This window comes from Euprymna scolopes, chromosome 28, assembly GCF_053919585.1.
Source record: "Euprymna scolopes isolate OS-2025 chromosome 28, ASM5391958v1, whole genome shotgun sequence".
NCBI lineage: Eukaryota > Metazoa > Mollusca > Cephalopoda > Sepiida > Sepiolidae > Euprymna > Euprymna scolopes.
The window spans coordinates 31,133,785-31,158,304 of NC_136509.1; the positions used below are offsets into that span (position 1 = coordinate 31,133,785).

At 37.2% G+C, this 24,520-nt stretch overlaps 1 protein-coding gene across 3 annotated transcripts in view; it reads left to right on the forward strand.

The window, feature by feature from the left end:
• LOC145249553 (katanin-interacting protein-like) overlaps positions 1 to 24,520 on the forward strand; it is a 648,058-nt gene that overhangs the window by 410,046 nt on the left and 213,492 nt on the right. For all 3 annotated transcript variants that reach the window (XM_080111227.1, XM_080111229.1, XM_080111228.1), the window contains exon 32: positions 2,778 to 2,888. In XM_080111227.1, coding sequence (XP_079967353.1) covers positions 2,778 to 2,888 — 111 coding nt within the window. The remainder of the gene's footprint in view (positions 1 to 2,777; positions 2,889 to 24,520) is intronic.

The following is a 24,520-nucleotide window of genomic DNA, read 5'->3' on the forward strand; positions in this document are numbered from 1 at the left end:
GTAACTGGTTGACCGAAACATGCTCATGACTGTGTAGCAACATATTACTGCTTATGTAAAAACAAATAAAAAGTATTCCCCGTTCTACTTCGGCATTGAGCACTCTTTGTATTAACCTCGTTAACCTTCATTGGTTACTTAACCTTTGGAAAGAAATAACTTCAGATTATATATATATATATATTAGCAGGTAGACCAACGTTGCCTGCGATTGATTGAGGATCAACGTATGTTCCACACTATATTTCTATTGGCATTTTGGAGTTCATAGGGAACGAACTTGCACATATGTGTGTGTGTGCATGTGTAAAATGTGAATATATAATATGTATATGTATATATAATGTATATATGTGTAATGTGTATGAGTATATATATATATATATATATATATATATATATATATATATATTCACACTAAAACTATATGGACCTTGTTTGCTTGTTAGTTATCTTCTCACTGATGATGAAGAGAGAAGGATATTTCATCTTCACGATTGACTCTTAAAAAGAGACGATCGTGAAAATGAAATATCTATAAAATTCATCCATTTTTACTGTTGATTCTTCAGAATCTTATATATTATCAGCCTTTGTTTAACATCATAGGGGCAAACCCGTGTTGCTTTCTCCTCCAAACAAACGTTGTTCTAAAAAGAAAAAAAAAAAAAAAGGAAAAAAAAAAAAAACACCAGAAAACTCTATATTTCTTTTCTGTCTAATTCTGTATCCAACAAGCTTACCTTCAACACTAAAAAACAAAACAAAACAAACAAACAAAAAAACTCTTGACTTAAAAATAACCTATCTATACTAAACGGCCCGACGGTTTTATCGTTGGTAAAACACAGATGTGGGCAAAATCGTCTTCTTGCAAAAAGTTCAATTAGATTATGGAAAGATTAACTTTTCATTGTTGAGCACAATTTGATTTTTGTCCACTGAAACGAGCGAGCGATATTTGATCAATCCCAAACCCTGAGACCAATTTAGTTGCAGACGTTAAAAGAATGAGTCGAACAAACTCGATATTAAATTCATTGGTGCGATTCCTTTTGTATTCGTCGTAATAAACAGACATGGTTTCAAAGTCATATCACGAGGCAGACAAGCGTGACCAAGGCTTTCTTTGACCAATGAAATATCAAAATGATTTCAATAGATTTATTGAATCACACGAGATTCCATTTATTAATTCTACATTTTTCTCAGTTCAGTTTTCGCTTTTACTTGTATTAAATTTATGTAAGTTTCTATCTTGTATCACAATAGCAAATTAAAAATTTACTGTTCTCCTTTTTTTTTTTTTTTTTTTTATATATTTTATTTGACTACAGTCGAAGTTCTCAAAAATGAAGGAGCACCCTTCCTGGGGCTAACACTTGATCTCTATTCATCTCTTCTTTACCTTAAACACCGATTTCATAAAGAATCTGAGAACATAATTTTTCTCTCTCTCCAATCGATCATTTTAATATGTTTTCATATGTCTGTCTTGTTGTCACTTAGTCTTATTAGTGAGTTATTCATACTAAGGATATCTTATTTGAACCATGAATGTGATTTTGAATATTTAGTCAAGGTTTACTTCTAGGGAAAAGTATCCTCATTTCTTCTGAAAAATTTTGTTTTTTTTTAATTTTTATTTATTTATTTGCGGACTATTATCCTTATTTTTATATTTGTTGTTTTTTAACAACGTTTCAGCCAACTGTTCCTCAGGTTGTTAACCGCGACGGGACAGGAATGGCGAATCTTAAAACTGTATTTTAAGCAATTACTGCCTTTCATAATTGTTGTCGTCTCACCACGTTTTTGGCCGACTAATCCTCAGGCCGGCTTTGGGTAGGATTGAAACCGCTATCAATGCTCGCCTGCAACTGTAGAGATTCATCATTTCTATCCACTGCACCACGGAATAGTTAGCCGAAACGTCGTTAAAAAACAACAACTATAAAAGATGAGGATAATAGTCAACAAATAAATAAATAAATAAAAAAAAAAATTATTCATCCCAAAAGAATTCCAATAATTAAATAAATTCGATTTTGTTTTCATCTTAATATTTGGAATTGTTTTTGGTTTTTCTTTGTTATAATAGCGAAATTTGAAAATTGAAATATTGAATTTCAAGTAAGACCAATGGTGTCTACTTAATAGTCATGTTGCAGTAATAAACATATCCAAAAATTATGAAAAACGATAAGATACAAAATTAATTATAAATGAAAAAACTTTTCAAAGACTATCATTGAAAATTGAGTTTTGCTAAATTCTCAGTTTTTCAGGAAATACTTACTTCCCTTGTTATCCATCAAAATTAGGTTTTGCTAAATTGACCAAAGATTTTCAGTTTTCAGAAAATATTTACCTCCCTTTCGTTATGATTTGAACTCTCCGGTTTCTTTTTTTTTTTTTTTTTTTTTTTTGTAAAACTCAATTTTTGCTAATTACCATCAAAAACTATTTTCATTAATAATTAATTTTCTACCTTATCGTTTTTCATAATTTTGGGATATGTTCATTACTGTGACATAAAAATTAAGTAGATACCATTGGTTTCACTTGAAATTCAGTATTTAATTTTTGAATTTCGCTATTATAATGAAGAAAGATCTTTTTTTTTCTCTCTCTCTCTAAGCCTTCTAGTCGACAATATGTCCCCATTCTGGCAGTGCTGGGTAAATATGGTGAGTATAACAAGTAAATTTAAATATTAATGTTTTTTTTTTTTTACTGAATGTTTCATTTTTTTTATTTCCTTAACTTCTTGTTAGTTATCTATCAACTACAGTTGTTCTGTACCTGGGGTGATCCTTACTATGTCGGACTTAACGGATTGCAGTTTTATGACTCGGCTTTCAACCAGATCCTGCTCGAAGAAAATAGTAAGTACATCATAAGAGCTATTATTTTCAAATTAATTTTTCATGAAAAAAAAAAAAACAAAAAAAAACAATTTTGTTTAAAATTTTGTTATTTCTTCATTAGAGCAAAATTCGAAAACTGAAATATTGAATTGTAAATGAAACCAATATCTACTTAATTATCTGTTGTTGGATAATAAAGATATCCAAAAATTATGAAAAACGATCAGGTGGAAATTTAATTAATAATGAAAACAATTTTCAAAGGCAGTTAGCGAAAATTGAGTTTTGTTAACTTTTCAGTTTTCAGAAAATACTTACCTCCCTTATTACGGGTCGATCTTTCCAGCTTCTTTTTTTTTTAACAAAACTCAGTTTGCACGAATTGTTTTTGAGAACTATTTTCATTTAATAATTAATTTTCTACTTTAGCATTTTTTGTTATTTTGGGATATGTTCACTACTGTGACATGAGGAGGATTAAGTGGATATTATTTGTTTTACTCGAAATTATATGTTTTCTATTTTCGAATTTTGTTCTAATCACGAAGTAGCACCACAATTTTTTTTTGTTTGAATGCTAATGAAAAATTATATGCATGTGTCTAATTGAATCAATTTTTTAAAAAATAGTTTTTTTTTTGTTCAATTGTTTCTGAAATGTGAAACCATGAATTAATACCATCTATAATATAAATCTCACCTGCCTGTTTAAATGTATGAATATATGTATGGATGTATGTATATTTGTATGTCTGCCTCAAATTTTCGACAGAGGCCATGGATTTTCACGAGATTGATATCATTTTTATGCTCGAACCTTTAGACGACAAATATCGAAAAATTGGCTAAAAACATTAATTTCTTCGCCCTCAACCGGGCACTTTTCTACAGGGAGGGGTCGCTGTTTTCACCGATATTTTCGAAAGCCATCGTCTTCATTGCGATTGACTAGCCTTAATTTAAACCTACGTCACTTCCGGTTTGGCAATGGATGCAACAGCAAAGACGTCACGTTTTTTTTTAGTTTTTTTTTCACATTCTTTTCCTCTGCAGTACAAATTTGAGCCTGCCTGCCTGCCTACTACCACTTTTTTTGGTCAACACACACCTCCAAACACCCGGGCAACGCCGGGCATCCAAATAAAAAATAAAAATGTTCATTTTCTGCATTTTTTAAACTATTTTAAAATTTATTTTGTCTATGTACTTTTTTTTAACCTCAAATAAGATATATTGCCAATTGGACGTGACAAGCTACTAATTGAGAGCATGTCTACAGAAGACAATTTAAGGAGATGAGCTGCAAGATGTTTGTACGCATTACATTTAAACTTGTTAGTACAGTCAGGGAAGCAAGAAACAGGAAGGGAATTCCAAAGTCTAGCACTCTATGGAAAGATACTATTCGAGTGAAAGGCTTTCCAGTATCTAGGAACCTCAACAATGTAAGGGTGGAATTTTGCTGCTTATCGAGTTAATTGAGGGTATACACATCTAGTGGGCACAAGTGCTATGAGTTCATCAGAGCACATTTCAATAAATTAATAAAACAGACACAGGAATGCAACATTGTAATGAAGGAGCAAAGATTTGAGCTTGGATAATAGTCTGGGACCTGTTAAATTTTTTTTTAACCCTGTCTAAAAGAGAGAGACTAGTCACTAAATAAATTTGTCTTTGCCTTCTACTTGTAACGTAACCATCCTTCATTTCTTTCGTAAGAGAGTTCCAAATATGTATATAAATGATTATGCATGACATTGCTTCTTATCATTATGTGTCATGTAACTATTATCTTTCCGGAAGTTCTTTTGAGGGGCTTCTAATTTGGGAAGAAGATAGCTGATTGTAAAGAATCATTTTTATAGAAAATTGTTTTCATGTGTACAATAAAATGTGAAAGAGCACGGGAAATAAGAGATGATTTACACAAATGATTTACACAAATGATTTACACAAATGATTTACACAAATGATTTAATCAGTTAAGATAAAAACGAAATGTAAGAAGCTCCCAGACGTACCCCTCCACCGTACTGTATACCGATACTCTATGGCTGACTGGGATAGCTTCCGTACATTCATATCTGATTTACCTCTGCACTCCATGTTTAAAAAGGAAGTGTCCTCTATAGTATCAGATCTGACCGAATAGTTAATTGTAGGCATAGACCAATTCATACCATCTAAAAAATTCCAACAAAAACCTAACAGCCAGCCATGGTTCTCCCCAGAATGTGCTGCTGTTATCGCGCACAGAAATCACTTTTTCCATAGCTACCAACGTAATAGATGCACTGAGACTAAAGCTGCTTTTAGGACTGCCAGCAACCACTGTAAAAGAGTAATAAAAAATGCAAGAGAGCTATATGCCCAGTCTGTTAAATCCAAGGTAGCTGATCAGCGGCTTGGTTCCCACCAGTTTTGGCAAATAACAAATAGGATCCTGAACAGAAGTGTGCGTTCTATCCCAACCATTATCAATGGACCAGAGGTCATCTCGTCAGCGTCAGACAAGGCCAAACTATTTGCAAAGAACTTTGCAGCTAATTCTACCCTATGCGACGAAGGCCATCAACTCCCCATATTTCCTCCTATAACACAGAACAAGCTAGGTAACATACAAATATCCGTGCATGAGGTCGCCAAGCTTATAAAAAACCTAGATTCCAGTAAAGCAACTGGCCCTGATGGCATCCCAATTATAGTGTTAAAAAAGCTTCAACCAGAACTTGCTCCCATACTTACGAAACTATTTAAGCGCTGCCTTAAGGAGAAGTGCTTTCCGACCCCCTGGAAGACCTCATCAGTTTGCCCTGTATTTAAGAATTCAGGTGATAAGTCATCTCCCTCTCAGTACAGACCAATAAGTCTTCTCTGTGTTATGAGTAAGTTGCTGGAATCAATATTAAATAGAGAAATAGTCAACCACCTCAGCAGGAATAACCTTCTTAGTGACACACAATATGGTTTCCGCTCTGCAAGATCTACCGCAGATGTGCTAACGGTTATATCCCACAGGATTAGTGAATCTCTTGACAAAGGCTTCCTTTCTAGGGCAATTGCTCTTGACATATCAAAGGCCTTCGACAAGGTATGGCATAAGGGTCTACTTCACAAGATTTCCAGCTACGGTATGACTGGAAATGTTTTCTCAATCATTAAATCATTTCTCTCCGATAGGCTCATAAGAGTAGTGGTAGATGGACAAAAATCGGAGGCCTGCAATATAAATGCTGGAGTCCCTCAGAGGTCAATCCTGGGCCCAACTCTCTTCCTGATCTACATCAATGACCTCCCTAAACACATACTTAAATCATTCGTTGACATCTATGCTGATGACACGACCATCTACGGCAACACATCAAAGGCTGTAAATGACGAAGTTCTCTCTGATTCTCTCTCCTCTGATCTCGAGCGCGTGGTTCAGTGGGGGAAGATGTGGCTAGTTACCTTTAATGCATCCAAAACCAAACTCCTATCCTTACATCATCAATGCTCTGATCCCCAGCTGGCATCAATTGTGATGGATGGCTCTCGTCTGGGTGAGGCCCCGTGTTTTGACAAGCTTCTGGGTTTGACCTTTACTCCTGATCTGAAATGGAACACGTACATCAAGTCTGTTGCCAAGGTCGCTGGAAAGATGGTGGGATCCTTCTACCGCTCCAGAAGATATCTCAATACTGATGCAATTCTCTATCTATATAAAAGCCAAGTACGTCCAAGGATGGAATACTGTTGCCATATCTGGGCAGGAGCTGCCAAAAACAGCCTATCATGCCTTGACAGAGTACAAAATAGACTTCGTGGCTTAGTGGGGGATGCCCTTTTCTCTACCCTGCAACCCCTCTCCCACAGAAGAGACGTTGCGAGCCTATCCTTGTTTTATCGTTATTTTCATGGCAGGTGCTCGTCTGAACTCCAATCCCTGGTCCCCCCCTCGCCAATCTTTCACGAAAAACACCCGTCTAGCTGAATCCACTGTGAAAAATTTCCCCCACTCTATATCTGTGCCTAAATCAAAACGCGGATTCCATGAACAAAGCTTCTTTCTTAGAATTGCACGCCTGTGGAACTCTGTTCCGTCTGCCTGTTTCCCTCCGGACTACAACTTGGATGTCTTCAAGTCTAATGTTAACAAATTCCTAATGAACCGCCCCCCCCCTTAAGTAAACACTTCATCAAATCTCCACACTAACGTAATGTACTTGCAATAACCCTTATCCCTGAGTGGCTTCCGGGCCTTGATAAGTGGTGATCACTGTGTAAAAAAAAAAAAAAAAAAAAATGATGCATTTAAAAACATACAAGGAGCGTTCCAAAAATAATACCTCCTATTTTATTCCACCCGAATGGATCAGAGGGGATTGCAAATTGGATTGTTGTGATGACTGAATTTATGCATTCATGACCTGAAAGTTTCATCTCTCTGTTGCAGGATATTGACTGCGTGAGACTCTAAGAAAGCAACCCTTGTCATGCATGTGTGTCAGAAGCAGAGTTGAGTCATTTAATTCCTGGCAAAAGTGCATTGAGAATGGTAGTGACTATGTAGAAAAATAAATTCTGGAGTGCAAAAGGTTGTTTGTTTTAATGGTACCACTCCCTTCTTTGTAACTCTTCAACTTTTGGGATTAAAAAAATAGGACGCTTTACTTTTGGAATGACCCTCTTTTGACAACGTGTGCTCTGGACACCCATGCACAGTCATTGTTCATCATTGGCAAAAGTGCATTAAAAAATTGAGAATGGTGGCGACTATGCAGAAAAAAAAATAGGAGGCTTTACTTTTGTAGCAATCTTTGTAGATTCTGGAAAAGAGATATTTTATATAAATAGGAAGGTTGAAGTCTGCATAGATGTAGATAGGTTTGTTAATATTTTCAAAGTCTTTGAAGAGTAATGAGGCTTTATATGCTGAGCTGAGATATTGAAGAAGTCTGAGTTGATAATGTAAGCACTGTGAATTATTCACGAGTTTGAAAAATCGTAATCAAAAATTCCTCACTCAATTAAAAAAGTTACATTTGATTAAAAGTTCTTAATGAAAGAAATGTTTGTTTGATGTGGTTTTTGTTGAAGAAAAGTTTAGCTAGAAATGTTATGAGCGTTAAAATGCATACGTTTATACATTTGTTTACAATTAGTGTAAATCAGCAGACGACAATGAAAAAATTCAAAAACTGTGTGTGTCACGTTTTGTAAGTGTGCATAGGTGTGTGACTGTGATTGAGTAAGTTGAGAATTGTAGCAAATAATGGCTGATATATATTAATGTTAACAATGTTTTTGACTTTTTTCTTTTTTTTTTATTTCAAAATGTGAGAAATGTTATAAACTTTAAAATTTATACCTTGTTTACAGCCAGCATAATTCAGCAGACGACAATGAAGGGATTCAAGAAGTGTGCATGTGTTGTGCTTTGTGTTTCATCTTACTTCAATTGAAGTTCTCAGGAATCAAGGGGCCCCCTTCCTGGAGCTTACACTTGATCTCTATATGAGATACATAGATATTTGAATATTCCATTAAAGTTCTCCTTTACCTCTCAAATACTGAGTTAGTAAAGAAGTTGAGAACATAATTCTCCCCTCTCCAAATTGACCATTTAAATATATTATAGTAGATCTTTCTTATAGGTCCTTACTATTAGTAGATTCAAGAACCACAATGCATCTGGTGGAGAATCCAGTTTTGTGTTGCATACTAAGGAGATATATTTGGGCTGCAAATACTGTGGTGTAAATGAAGAAAAAAGAAACAAGAACGACCGACCGCGTTTTTGTGTGGCTTACCTCGTGTTCATAATGAAGAAGAAAGAAACAAAAATGGCTGCCCTGTTTCTTTATATGCCTACAGGGTGACCACGAGGTATGCAAATGAGATGCTCCTGATTGGAGATAAAAGAGGAGTGATTTGGGGAAGGAAGGCATTCTGAAGTTAGATTGTGAGCAGAGAAGTTGTATTTGTAGAAGAGAAAAGTCGGATTCGGGGAGAGAACAGCTAAAGTTGCAGAAGTTCGTTTTGGAGTGGAGAGAAGACGCGTCAAGTGGTAACCAGAAAGTGAAAGTTCGGACAGCAGTGTCACGCAACCGACAAGCTATTTCGGCACATCAAGCAAATTAACATGGCTGAGTGGAGACTGAGCACTCAGATGTTGAGACCCTTTACTGGAGAGGGTGACCTGATTAAGTGGCTGGAGAAATTAAAAATGGTGGCGAAGCTGCAAAAGATAGAAGATGTGGTCACCCTGCTGCCGCTATACTTAGAGGGGGAAGCCCTCACGATTTACCAGCAGATGCAAGATGAAGACAAGGAAGACCTTGCCTTAGTGGAGCAAAGGCTGAAATTGGCCTTCGCTGAGGGCCCATTTGAAGCACTTGGCAAGCTGTCAAGTTTGAGGTGGACCGGCGAGTCCTTTGACGTCTTTGCGGCAGAGATCAGGAGACTGGCAGGGTTGGCTGGTTACGTGGGGAGGAGCCTGGAGATGACGGTAAAGCTGTACCTAGTGAACGGCTTTCCAGAGGAAATCTCTGCGAACATGCAGAGAATCACGGGGATCCATTCTATGGAAGTGGACGATCTCTTGGTCCACGCCAGAGTCCTAGTGAAAAATGTTAAAAGCCCAATCGTGGCTGCAGCTGTGAGTGGAAATATGTGCATGAGGCCTCACTTGAATGAGAGGCAGCCGGCGAGGTGACAGGAGGGGAGACCTGCCATCAAGTGTTTCCAGTGCCAGGGTCCTCATCTGATCAAGGACTACAAAGAGCTGAGACCGGGGATCATGTGCTACCGATGTGGACAAGTGGGGCATATTAGCCGCTATTGTGTTGCTACACGGGACCAGGAAAACGAGTGAAGGGGAGCTATTGCGCCAGTGGTTACCCCTTCTGTGTGGAAATGGCGCATGATGGAACATTGCCTCGGTTACCGGTGGTAGTCAATGGGAAGAGAGCCATAGCCCTTGTCGACACAGGCTGTACTACAACGTTGTTAGCGAGGAATGTTGCGAGGTCATGGAGCGGAACCAGGATTATTAGGACCGTGGATGGCAGGGATGTGAAATGCCTAGGAGAGACGACAGCGGAAGTAATGGTGCAAGGGGTGCCCATTGGACTGCAAGCCCTAGTGTTGAATCATCTGGTGGGTGGTGTCGACGTGATTATAGGTATGAGTGCAATTAACCGACTGGGGGGCGCTACGTTAAGAGGGGGCCAAGTGACGTTTGGACGTCTCGGCGCAGTGGGGATGGCAGGAGTGGAAGGTGATAGAACCGTCAGAACCCCAAAACCAGAGGTTTGCTGCATTGAGGACAAAGATTTCCTGGCGAAGTTTGATGGCGTGAGGTGGACGGTGGAATGGAAATGGATCTCCAGGCCCCCAGAACTACAGAATAAGGTGGGCTGCTACGAAAACACCCTGCGAGGAGAAATAAGAAAAGGATTCGAGGAAGAAGTGGAGAGGTGGATAAAAGAAGGAATTCTGAAACCGTGGACAGGGGAAGAAAAAGGAGTGTTGCCACTACTGGCGGTTGTTCAGCCTACCAAAAACAAGATTAGGCCCGTGCTGGATTTTAGGGAATTGAACAGACACGTAGCCTGCCACACTGGAACGGGGATCGACGTATGTGAGGATGTCATGAGGAAATGGAGAAGAATGGGGTGGGCCACTAAGATTGTCGATCTGAAATCGGCATATCTGCAGATCCATGTAGATGAAAAACTCTGGCAGTACCAACTGGTCCGGTACAAGGAGCGGGTGTATTGTCTGACGAGGTTAGGCTTTGGGCTGAGTTCAGCCCCCAAAATTATGACTGCCGTGCTGAAGACAGTGCTGAGCAAAGACTGTACAGTGGAGGAGGCCACTAGTTCGTACATTGACGACATCCTGGTGGAGGAGGCAGAGGTGACAGCAGAGAAAGTAAGAAGCCATGTCGAGAAGTATGGGTTGACTGCAAAACCGGCGGAGGCCCTAGATGGAGGAGCGGTGCTGGGGTTGAAACTAAGGCGAGATGGAAAAGAAAGCCTTGTCTTCGAACGAGGGAATGCAATACCCGAAGTCGGATCTGAGCTGACGAGGCGAGAACTCTTCTCAGTCTGCGGGAGGCTGGTCGGGCACTATCCTATCGCTGGCTGGCTCAGGATAGCATGCAGCTTTATTAAACGACAAACAGACACTGATGGCTGGGAGGGCCGTGTGACGAAGGAGGTCATTAACATGCTGCAAGAAGTCATTGCGAGAGTGAGGAGTGAGGACCCAGTGAAAGGGAAATGGTATGTCAGCGGCGAAGACGCGGGTGTGGTTTGGTGCGATGCCAGTAACCTGGCGTTGGGCGTCGTACTAGAGATAGGAGGTGTAACTGGAGGATGCGGCGTGGCTAAGAAAAAACAACGACTTCTCCCATATCAACGTAGCAGAACTAGATGCCGCTATAAAAGGAATCAATCTGGCCCTGAAATGGGGATTGAAAATAATTGAAGTCAAAACCGATTCGGTAACGGTAGCGTCGTGGATTCGGTCGGCAGTAACTGGCGATAAGAGAGTTAAGACCAGGGGTGCTGCGGAAATGCTGATCAAGCGCAGACTCGGAGCGCTCACCGACCTGATAGCGGAATTCCAGTTGAGAGTATCTGTTGTGTTGGTCCCGTCAGAGAAAAACAAGGCGGATTCGATGACACGTGTGAAGAAGGCCTGGCTGCAGAAGGGAAAGGAGGTCTCCTCGGTATGCTGTGTAGGGGAAGAAGTCAAAGAGTCATACAAAATGCACCACTTTGGTCGAGAACGAACGTTATTCCTAGCTAGAGATCCAATGATGCAATTCTCTATCTATATAAAAGCGAAGTACGTCCAAGGATGGAGTACTGCTGCCACATCTGGGCAGGAGCTGCTAAAAACAGCCTATCCTGCCTTGACAGAGTACAAACTAGACTTTGTGGCTTAGTGGGGGATGACCTTTTCTCTACCCTGCAACCTCTCTCCCACAGAAGAGACGTTGCAAGCCTATCCTTGTTTTATCATTATTTCCATGGCAGGTGCTCGTCTGAACTCCAATCTCTGGTCCCCCCTTGCCAATCTTTCACGAAAAACACCCGTCCAGCTGAATCCACTGTGAAAAATTTCCCCCACTCTATATCTGTGCCTAAATCAAAACGTGGATTCCATGAACAAAGCTTCTTTCTTAGAACTGCACGCCTGTGGAACTCTGTTCCGTCTGCCTGTTTCCCACCGGACTACAACTTGGATGTCTTCAAGTCCAATGTTAACAAATTCCTAATGAACCGCCCCCTTAAGTAAACACTTCATCAAATCTCCACACTAACGTACTGTACTTGCAATAGCCCTTATCCCTGAGTGGCTTCCGGGCCTTGATAAGTGGTGACCACCGTGTTTAAAAAAAAAAAAAAAGTTCTGTCCTAATAAGTATGCATATGATTGTGTGGTTTAAGAATTTTAGCAATTAATGGACGACGCATATAATATTAATGTTATTTTGAATATTTACTCAGTGTCTCCTCATTCCTGACAAACCTCTGTACAGAGAGATCTTAGACACTCAAAGATAGTGACTAGTAGGTATTAAACATGTAAAACGCCCCCATTCAGTCTCATGACATTAGATAACCCCTGTAAGGATAGTTGCGCATTTAATTATAAGGCAAGAGCTGCATAATCGACAACCTATATAATATTAATGTTAGCACCGTCTTCGGTATTTTTTGTCTCAACTGTTTATTGAAGGATGAATCTAACCTTATTTGAGATCGACATGAATCCAAAAAAGTCATTTTGAATAAATTCAGAAAATATCGTTGCTTTTATTAATTCATGTGGAAGCTTAAACGGCTCTCGGACGTGGCTACATTTTGTTTGTATCAATGCCGGAAGTTATTTGTTTTTATTAACTCACGTGGGTGCATGTGCAAATTCGGTTTAAGCATTTTTATTTTGGATGCTGAAAGGTTAAGAGTTGATGATTCGTTGAGACGTGGGTGCACGTGCAAATTCGGTTTAAGCATTTTTATTTTGAATGCTGAAAGGTTAAGAGTTGATGATTCGTTGAGACGATTCGCTTCTAACTTGTTAAGATGGCACATTTCCAAAAAGATGAAGAATCTGCACTTAGTATCGTTAGCCGATTGATCGTCTCGTCAGTTCCACCTGTATTTTCTCTAGAATGGTTAGAATATAATGAAGGCTCAAAATGAAAAGGTTTAACATTTAAATTTCATTGCTTACTCACGGGCTCCCTAATGACGGCTCTACTAAGCAATCCGAGCACAGAAAGCTTTTGCTTCTCAAAATACAATTTCCTCTCTATTGTTTTCTAATCAGTTTACCACCTTAATTATAATCTGCTATTATTTTTACACATTTCTTTCATAAGAACAAAACACAAATATTTATTATAATAATTAACTACCGATTTTCATAGATTGCAACCTGTCAAAACATTTCTGCGTTGGCTGGTTGTTTTTGCTTTACGGCATATCAACCCTTTTCAGGTTATTTAATGCCGAATCCAGTGATTTTGAAGAAAAATTTTTTAATAAAATATTTTTTTTTCAAGTCTGTTTCTATTTAACCCATAGTTGGGACCCTAACAGATACTACCACTCTGGGTCAGAGTGGGCCTGGGAGCAATGACAATTATGGGGTGGCTCCACACTCCCCAAAGCCTGCAAGCTGGGGCCTCACCATCGGATATAGTTTAAAGTCATATCCAGGACCCATTTCTTGAATTCCAAACGTGACCAAATCTTACCCGACACATTCCAATCACTAACCTATTTTAGTTCTTGTTCAGAATTCCCTATATATTAAATAAATAAATAAACATTTGTATGATGTACTTACTCGTGATGCAATGAAAATATAATTTTCCAAAAATCACGTAACTTGATCAAGTAGTTTTATTTTTATAAAGAAAATAATTTTTAAGCGATTAATGGAAAATAGCAGACAGTACAACATGAATTTAGTAAGTATGAATTATTGTTGAATTATCTCCCTTGTTTGTTTAGATTTTATTTTCGAAATGACAGACGAGACAGTCGGTCCTAGGATACTCATAAACTTTGATTTTCTTATGACGTACAGGATGCATACTGATTGATCTGTACTGAAATGCAAAAAACTGATCTTTAAATACTGGGTAGACCAAGAAAATTTTCTAAAGAGATGGAAGACATTTCACTTAAGTGACGATTTTACCCATGATTCTAATTTGATGTGTGTAAGTTACTGAACAGATTTTCTTTTTTCGTTTCCTTTTTTTAACATCATTAATTTATTTTATGCCTATTTTCAATATAAAGTATCTTACGGAATGAATAGTAGTAGTGGTAGTAGTAGTACTACTACTATTTAACGAGATCAGTAGTAGTAGTAGTATAGTAGCACTAGTTAACAAGATCAGTAATGGTAGTAGCTGTAGTAGTAGTAGTAATACTATTCAACAAGATTAATAGCAGTGGCAGTGATAGTAGTAGTAGTAGTAGTAATAGTAGTGGTCGTAGTAATAGTGTTTAACGTGATTATTATTATTAGTAGTAGTAGTAGTAATGGTGGTCAAAGTAGTACTATTTAACGAGATCAGTAGTAGTAGTAGTAGTAGTAGTGGTCGTAGTAGTAGTATTTAACGAGATTATTATTATTATTAGTAGTAGTAGTAGTGGTGGTCATAGTAGTACTATTTAACGAGATCAGTAGTAGTAGTAGTAGTGGTGGTCGTAGTAGTAGTATTTAACGAGATTATTATTATTAGTAGTAGTAGTAGTGGTGGTCATAGTAGTAGTATTTAACGAGATTATTATTATTAGTAGTAGTAGTAGTGGTGGTCATAGTAGTACTATTTAACGAGGTCAGTAGTAGTAGTAATAGTAGTGGCCGTAGTAGTAGTAGTATTTAACGAGATTATTATTAGTAGTAGTGGTGGTGGTGGTCATAGTAGTACTATTCAACGAGATTAGTAGTAGTAGTATTGTTTAATGAGATCAAAGTTTTCTGTTGGCGTTTTAGTTTTCTTAAATTTTTATCCTTTTTTTTAGGTTTTCAAAAATTTTCTACTTTTTTATTTTGTCTTTTGGCAGCACATGATCGAATATTGTTTTTATGGTAATCTTCATTTCTTTCTTTAATGTCATAATCTATTTTATGTCTATTTTCGTCCCTATAATAATATTAGTTGAACCAAGTGTGTCCGGGGACAGTTTAATGCTGTGCCAGGGACCAGGTAAAAGAAACGATGTGGATGATGCTGAAATGTTATACGCCAAAAACATACAAATGCAATCTTTTACGAACAGTTAAAAAGAACAAAAAAATTTTTTTTTCTAGCATGCTCTTTGCTTGATCTGAGTGTTTCACATGTCCAACATTTTTAGCTAGGCTTCAAGCTCTGCCCCATCGACGAAATGCTGCATCCCTCTGCCTGTTTTATAAGTATTTTCATGATAGGTGCTCCGATAAACTACAAGACCTTGTAATTCCTCGACGTAAATTACCCCGACAAACCCGTCAAGCAGCAAAATCCCACCCCCACACAGTGGAGATGCCCAGATATCAGAAAGCCTTTTACTCTAATAGTTTCTTTCCTAAGGCTGATGGAACAGTAGCATGCTATACCCGTGGATTAAACAAAGAGTTCCTTTCAGATTTCTGAGTTTGGCAGAAAGATTCCAGAGTTCGACAAGATATACCTGAATAAGGTCAAAGGTTACATCTTAAGATGAGAACAGTATTCAGAATAATCCAAATCATACGAATTATTAATCCTCATCTCAAAATTTCAGAAGCAAAAAAGGACTTGTGTGTGTGTGTGTGTGTGTGTGTGTGCATGTGTGTGTGTATGTATGTGTGTGTGTGTTTTATTCATCCGTTCCATACATTAGCATTCTTTTCTAATATCAAAATTATCCGCATTTGTATGCAATGATGTTTGTTTCAAATGCAATCTTTTAATATCGGGTGCATCTTCATAACATTTAGTTCTGACTCTCAAGGTGCCGAGACTTGAGTCAGCTCAGCATTGTATAGACATGTTGAATAAATAGATCTGCAGACATCTCAGTGATTCAGTCAAAGATGTCCTCAAAAAACATCAAGTTAAAAAAAGGCTGAATATCAAGTTAAAGAATTTCTCTATCAAATTAATAGAAATTCAACCTTGAATTAAAACATAAAAAAAAACTCTTCAAAGCTCAAATTTAAAAAATTTCAGCCTCAAATTAAAGCATCAAAGCAAAAAGATTCGCTACAAAATTAAAGATGGCTGAACATCAAATAGAAATGGTTTGGTGTATTTGTGGTATAATAGATGTATTGAGACTAAAGCTGTTTTCGGGACCGCCAGCAACCACTGTAAAATAGTAATAAAGAACGCGAGAGAGTTGTATGCTCAGTCCGTCAAGTCCAAAGTAGCTGAGCAGCGGCTTGGTTCCCATCAGGTTTGGCAAATAGCAAACAGAATCCTAAACAGAAGTGTGTGCTCTATCCCAACTATCATCAATGGACCTGAGGTAATCTCGTCAGCATCAGACAAAGCCAAACTCTTTGCCAAGAACTTTACAGCTAATTCTACCCTTTACGACCAAGGCCACCAACCCCCCCAGTATTTCCTCGTGTGTCTGAAAACATGCTATGCGACATACAAATATTTGTTCGTGATGTTGCCAAGAGAATAAAAAACCTTGATTCCAGTAAAGCAACTGGCCCTGACGGCATTCCAATTATAGTACTCAAAAAGCTTCAATGAGAACTAGCGCTCATATTTACAAAGGTATTTAAACATTGTCTTAAGGAGAAATGCTTCCCAACACCCTAGAAAATCTCATCAGTATGCCCTGTATTTAAGAATTCAGGTGATCGTTCATCTCCCTCTCAGTACAGGCCAATAAGTCTCCTGTATGAATAAGTTGCTGAAATCTGTGTTAAATAGAGAAGTTGTCAACCATTTCAGCAAAAATAACTTTAGTGACATGCAATATGGTTTCCACTCTGTTAGATCTACAGCAGATGTGCTTACAGTTATATCTCATAGGATTAGCAAATCTCTCGATGGAGGCTTCCTCTCTAGGGCAATTACTCTTCACATATCAAAGGCCTTTGATAAGGTATGGCATAAAGGTCTACTTCACAAGATCTCCAGCTATGGTGTCGCTGAAAATGTCCTCTCAATTATTAAATCATTTCTCTCTGATACGTTCATAAGAGTAGCTGTTGAGGAGCAGAAATCAGCTCTCAATATTAATGCTGGAATCCCTCAAGGGTCCATCCTGGGCCCAACTCTCTTCCTGATCTACATTGATGATCTTCAAAATCACATCCTTACATCATTTGTAGACATTTATGCTGACGACACTACCATCTATGGTAGCACATCAAAGACCGTAACTGACCAAGTTCTCTCAGATTCTCTCTCCTCTGATCTTGAGCATGTGGTACAATGGGGAAGAGGTGGCTGGTTACTTTTAATGCATCTAAAACCAAGCTCCTATCTTTACATCATCAACGCTCTAATGCCCATCTGCCATCAATCAAAATGAATGGCTCTTGTTTTGGGGAGGCTGCATGTTTTAACAAACTTCTGGGCTTGACCTTTACTCCTGATTTGAAATGGGACACATATATCAAATCCATTGCTAAGGTCGCTGGAAAATGGTAGGATCCTTCTACTGCTCCAGTAGATATCTCACTCCTGATGCAATTCTCTACCTATATAAAAGACAGGTACAACCAATGATGGAGTACTGTTGCCACATCTGGACAGGAGCTACTAGAAGCAGCCTATCCTGCCTTGACAGAGTTTCACATAGACTTCGTAGCTTAGTAAGGAATACCCTTTTCTCTTCCCTGCAACCTCTTCCCCACAGAAGAGACATTGCGAGCCTGTCTCTGCTTTATTGTTATTTCCATAGAAAATGCTCGTCTGAGCTCTCATCTATGACTCCCCCCTCACCAATCTTTCATGAAAAACACTCATCTAGCCAAAAACCACTATCAATAATTTCCCACACTCTTTATCTGTGCCTAAACCTAAATGTAGATTCCATGAACAAAGCGTCTTTCTTAGAACTGCACGCCTGTGGAACTCTCTTCCAATTGCCTGCTTTCAATCTGACTACAATCTGATTGTCTTCGAGTCCAACGTAAACAAGTTCTTGATGAACCGTCCCCTGTATGTAATCCAATTTACAAAATTTCCACTACTTATGTTTACTATGCTATAATCACACTGACTAATGTATACCCATTAACCCTTATCCTCGAGTAGCCTTCGCGCCTTGATAAGTGGTGAGTCCAGTGTAAAAAAAAATATATATAGAAGATATATATATATATATATATATAGTCGTCTACATGCAGTCTATATTCATAAAAATATCATATTTAAGCATATTTTATGACTGGGCAAAGCATATTTTATGACTGGGCAATGCCGGGCGGCCCTCTAGTATATATATATATATATATATATATATATATATATATATATATATATATAGTAAGCTTATGCATTTAAAAACAAAAAGATGTTTAAGGCTCCTAAAATCCATACTAGAATTGTCCACAAATGAATAAAGTACTCGGTAAAATTCAGTTGTACACTCTTTTTAAGATTGAAGTTTCAATCCTCAATGCGGGCGGTACTCAAAATGCAATTGCGAATTACCTAGGATTACATACATTAGTATTCTTGTCCAATATCAAAATTAAACTTTTGAAATAATCTTTTCAAAGATGTGAGCAAGTTTTTTCTATTTTTCTTTTTTTTTTTTACATTTATTTTTGGTAATTTTTTTTAATCAATAAAAAAATATAAAAAACATAGAGCAAGGGTTAATTATTTTGCAATAATGCACTTTCTTTGTTTATCTGTTTTATGTACGTTCATTGTTTTTTTTTTCTCTTCTTTTGTTATTATTGAATTTGTCGTAATCATCCGTTTATTATTGTCATCTCTTATTTGCAACCATCATATTGAATTCATTAATAAAGATGGGTTTTATCTTTTTTGTAATTATTATTCGCAAAAAAAAAACAAAAAAACAATTATTAATGTGTCACTTTTATTTCTGGTGTTATTAATGTCTTTCTTGTCTCTATTTAATTACCAAGTTCCGTTGTTGTTGTCGTCATTGTTAATAAGTTTAAATTGACGATAAAAGAAAGACGGTAGAAGAACTCATATTATGTTGTCAGGTTAGAGTTACTTTCCCTTGGCTAAAGATGGCTGCCTCTGTATAGAAATAGACACATAAAGGAATAATTAAGGTCATAAAATTAAGGTCATAATTGACAGGTTGGCCTTTTTAAGGCCAAATTTGGCTTCTTTTTGATGTCTATAAACAACCTCACTGATGAAATTGTGTTTGAGATGGGTATACTTTCTATTCTCGACATGTGAACAAAATGAATGCATGCACATCCAAGGTAATGGCTAAATTCTTAGAAAATGATCTCCAGTCTGTAGTGGAATGAGGCTAAAAATGGATGGTAACATTTCATGCTACTAAGACAAAACTACTTTCCAACGACTGATTGCTATGACTAATAAAACCATATTGAAACAAATACATAGTAAAATATATTGCCAAAGCTGCTACAAGTAAGGTGGGATCCATGTGTAACAGAATGTGTATGGGCGTGTGTGAGAAAATCAGCGGCAGTAGCCGAAGGATAGCTGGCTATCGAAAATATGAACAGCAGCATCTGTTAAAGCATGTATGCAAATTAGCAAGTGTGCAGGAGTTTGTGTCACAAGAAATATGAGGGATGGCTGGCTAACGACAGTGTGAGGTGGCAGCAACAGAGACTTTTAAAAAGCATGTGTGCATGTGTGTGTGTGTGTGTGTGTATGAAAAGACTTTGGAAATATAATGACATGCAGTGTTTTCGAGGAACCATGAATAAATGCATTTCATTTGCACTTAGAAAAATGCAGAGTCGGATTTTTATTTCTTTACTATTTATATTTGACTAGCGGAAGTACCCGGTGATGCCCGGGTGTTTGGAGGTGTAAAAGAAAAAAAACTGCTAGTAGTCGCGAACCCGTGACGCGATGGCGGAAAAGAAAGTGAAAGAAAACCTGATATCTTAACCGCTACGCTAGGAGGCCATAGGAAGTGAAAAGCATTCAAATTTAGCGACGTCAATCAAAAAATTGACTTGCTAAGTGAATACGCAGGTGCGGAAATGAAGGTTGGCTGAAGGCCAGTTCAGTTTTCATTTATTTATTTCCCCGCGATGTTGGGGAAAACCAGCTCCCCACAAAATGGGAGTATCCAAATTAATAGCAATTGTTTGATATGAGAGGTTTTCCCCACATTGATCCAAACTAATTGCTTTCTGGACGTCCCTGATAGAAAAAGCCGGGAAGCTGCCTTCGCTTTTGATTAGTTTCGCTTTTATACGAAAAACACGCGAGAGGATGGAATAGCGTGAATTTTATAAAAGTCAATCAAAATAAATGTAGAGACGACATCCCTTCACAAATCGTAGATATTATAATCTAGGGAGTATATAAAAAGTTCTAAAACATAGAACCCCCCCCCCAAGAACCCCCGCGAAAAAAGCCTTTGCTGGGCATACACAAACGCGCACGCCACTTTTGCCTTCTATATATATAGATTTGTTTGTTCTTTTGTAGTGGTACTAGACAGCATGTGGGTCTGAGTGTAACGACACCAATAAAAACTAACGGCTACATTACATCTGTACCAGCCTACAAAACTTCTAATGCCTGCTGTTAATTTATATCTCTACAAAGCCACCATTCCCTCATGTATAAAATATTGTTGTCACATCTTTGCTGGTGCACGAACCGCTAGTCTCTCCCTCTTTAGGATAGAATTCAAACAAGAGCCTTTAATTTTATAGGTCTCACACTGTCTACCAAATTCCAGCCTCTGTCTCATCACTGCAATGTTGCATCTTGTTTTACCAGTAATTTACAGAGGCCTTCCACTTTCTCTTTGCTCATTTTACAGAAAACTAAATTATACCAAATATAGTTCACGATAATGCTCCTTACATCAAACAGATGTGTTGCAAAATTAATAATGATCAGTTAATTAATTTAGAAGTGTATCCTATACAGAGAAACGTATAAACATGTACACATTCCTATTTTTTTTTTTTGTAAATGTACTTTCAACTATATCCAAAAATACAAAAACCTTGAAGTGTAGAGTTAACCCCCTTTTCTCCTTTACCAAACATGGTGACTTTTACACCTGAAGAAGGTCGAAGGTTATATCAACCGAAACGTTGTGCAGAAAACAGTCAAGATGAAAACATTAGTCCGATTAATTCAAATATTAAAATAATCATACCTCATCTAAAAAATTTAAAACTTTTATTAACAATTTATTTATTCTAACTTTTATGTTATTATTAATATCATTATTATTATTATTATTAGTAGTAGTAGTAGTAGTAGTGGTGGTAGTAGTAGTAGTAGTTAAGGAATTGATTGGTCTTTTAATTATTTTTCATTATTTTCTTTGTTTCCAAATAATTGATTTACCGGTGTTCTTGAGCAAACAGTAAACGCCCTCAGCTCTTCTATCTAACTCCTCATATCCCCCCACTTTAATATTTGGCTCCAATGTGCAAGAGAAATTCATTGTTTTTCATTATTTCCTAATTAATTTATTGAATTTACAAATGCAATTCTCATTTAATGTCTCCTTCCTTGTTTCCGATTGAAAATCAATTGTCCGATGATCTGGCAAAAAAAATAAACGGAGAAAATCTGAGGAAGTTTGTTCACATTATTTGTTTTTGGACGACTGTTTGCATTTCCGTTGATGTTTCTGTTTCTACGACATTTCGGTCGATGTGACCTTCAACCTTCAAATTATTTATTAATGATGTTTTCTCCTTTGTCATTATTTCACGATATTTCTAACATCACCTATTGCTTTTTGGATTTTATTTTTTGGTTGGCTGTTTCAATTTTCCATATAAGCCCAGAATCGTTAACACTCAAAACCCCATAAACAACAACAAAAAAAAATAATTTATGTAAAATGCATTAGAATAAAATTCTCCATGATACCTCACATGTCCTGCAAAAGGGATATATTTGTTTGAAGTAACTGAGTGGTCTTGGTTACAGTATTCGACTAATAATCTAATAAGTTGCCTTACTGAACAAATGTTCATAATCAGGGCTGGTAATGTTAGACATTGGCAGGCAATGCCAAGAAGAAAAACATTCAATAGGTTGCACACACGCAAATGGATTCAAATGTTAAGAATTTGGTATTTCCACCATTGTCTAACAGAATGCATAATTTGACCCAGACATATGTGAGCAGATATCGGTCAAAAGTTGAGACAGTTGACAAAGGAAATATTAAAAATTCCTATAGAAAAGAATTTGATTATAAATAAAATCCTCACAGAGAAAACTTTCAGTCAGTGAGAGAGAGAGAGAGAGAGAGAGAGAGAGAGAGAGAGAGAGAGAGAGAGAGCTGCGGCACGTGTCACCGTTTCTTCATCAGTCAAATAACCAGGCCCCCCACCCTCGTGTCTTTTAGTAAACGTCAAAATAAGAATAACAATTTGTCACAGAAAAGCTGATTGTCAGAGTAAAATAAAAAAAAACAATATATGTTTTTGTAGATCAACTGTGTTGTGATTTTTACTTTTCTGTTAGTGTGTGTATGTATTTTGTGCCAGCGACAAAAGTACATGTAAACATTATATAGACTGGACAACCGACCACAGTGATTATGTAACAGAAATATCCTTAAGCATGCTATTTTTAGTGTATCTTTCATCATCTCTCTGAATGTAATGTAATCGTTACATCTCAACACTCTGGACTGACATGTTGTATGCAGACAGTCACAATGGAACAAAGACAAGGAAAGAATTTCACAAGACTTTTTTTTTTCAGCAAAAAAACAGACATTTATTTAGAGATACTTTCCAGAATGACACCCTGTCTTTTGTTCAAAAGTTTTCTCATACTCCAGTGTGCTTAACAAGACTCTATTGTATAAAACATATGGTACTCTGTCTGTGTCCGATAATGTTTAAAATGTGTCTTTTCTTGTCACTCTCAGCCCATGTGTGTAACACATCTATTTCTGCCCTTCTCGACCACATTTTTTTCTGTTCATAATCCTTTTCTTTCCTTCTTCTTTGCTGTGACACCTCACACATGGCTCGGTCATTTGCATATAGCTCCTGCTGCTGTCATACGTGCATCTGCATTCTGTTACACAAAACTGCTTTACCAGTCAGTATTAATGGCTTAACCAGCCAATCATATTCTTGTAAGAAGAACCCGGATATACGCTTATTTATTACGTCTGTAAAATAATGACATAGACCAAGGTAATGCTATTTAAACTTTAAACAGAGTTTCTAATCTAATAGTTCCTGCATTGTCAACCAAGCTTCAACCCCTGTTCCATCGCTTCAATGTTACATCTTTGTGCTTGTTATACAAGTACTTCAATGGAATATGCTCCAACGAACTTGTAGAACTGGTGCTGCCTTGGTATATAACACCTAACTCAACAAGCAGCAAAATCTGATCCCTTTACTGGAGAGATTCTCTGATGTCATTGAACCTGCTATTCTGATTATTTCTTCCCTCAAACTGTTAGACTTTGTGATATGTCCAGCAAAAGGGATATATTCGTTTGAAGTACCTGAGTGGTCTTGGCTACCATATTTGAGTAATACTCAAGTAGGTCACTTTATTGAACGAGTATTCGAGTTCAGAGCTGGTATTATACTTAACAGGAGGCTTTCGGCATATCTTTTGACATCTCTCCAGGCGGCTCTTCCACTTTGTATTCATGGCTTAATGAGCCAATCATATTCTTGTAAAGAGGAACCCGGATGTACTCATATTCTTTACATCAATACACAACTAGTTTTAATGTGTGGAAAGATTTTTTAAATGGTCAAAATACAGAAAAGTTAATACTTGAAATCATGAATAAAAAAAAAAAAAAAATGGTGGAAACTGCCATTTTTTAAGCATGGAAACAATTTGTAATTTTTTTTTTTTTACAAATTCTTTCTGCCAGAATCGATAGACAATTTTATTTGAATGCGTTTTATATATCTATATATATATGCATATATATTTTTTTTGAGTTCTCAAGTATTAACTATTCTGTATCTTTTTGATATGATGGATGTGTAATATAAGTTTTAAGACAGGTTTACATCTGATGACTTTTTTAATGCTTTGTTTCTCGGAAGTGCTCCTCTTTCGCCGTGGCTTTCAACTTTTTCTGGTCTACTATGATAAGTAAAGAACAAAAGCTTAGAATCTTTTTCCCCACACCCACACCCACACTTCGTGCTTCATTGATATCTTCTTTAGAACCTTCTTATTTAAACTATAATTTCATAAAAAAAAAAAAGAAAGAAAAGGGGGATGATCGGACAATAGTTTGCCTAGACGGATGATGTATTCGGTGATCCTTTTCAACTGAAACTCCCATGAATAATGGTCCAACTAAAAATTGTATGAACTAGCTGTACCTGCCCGGCGTTGGCCGGGATGCAGTGATTCATTCTAGTTTTTATTTCAGATTTTTAAACTCCTGTTTGATAACTCCTATTATATTCTTCAAATGACGCCATTTAATTAGTTTTCCTTCTCCTATGTGAGTATC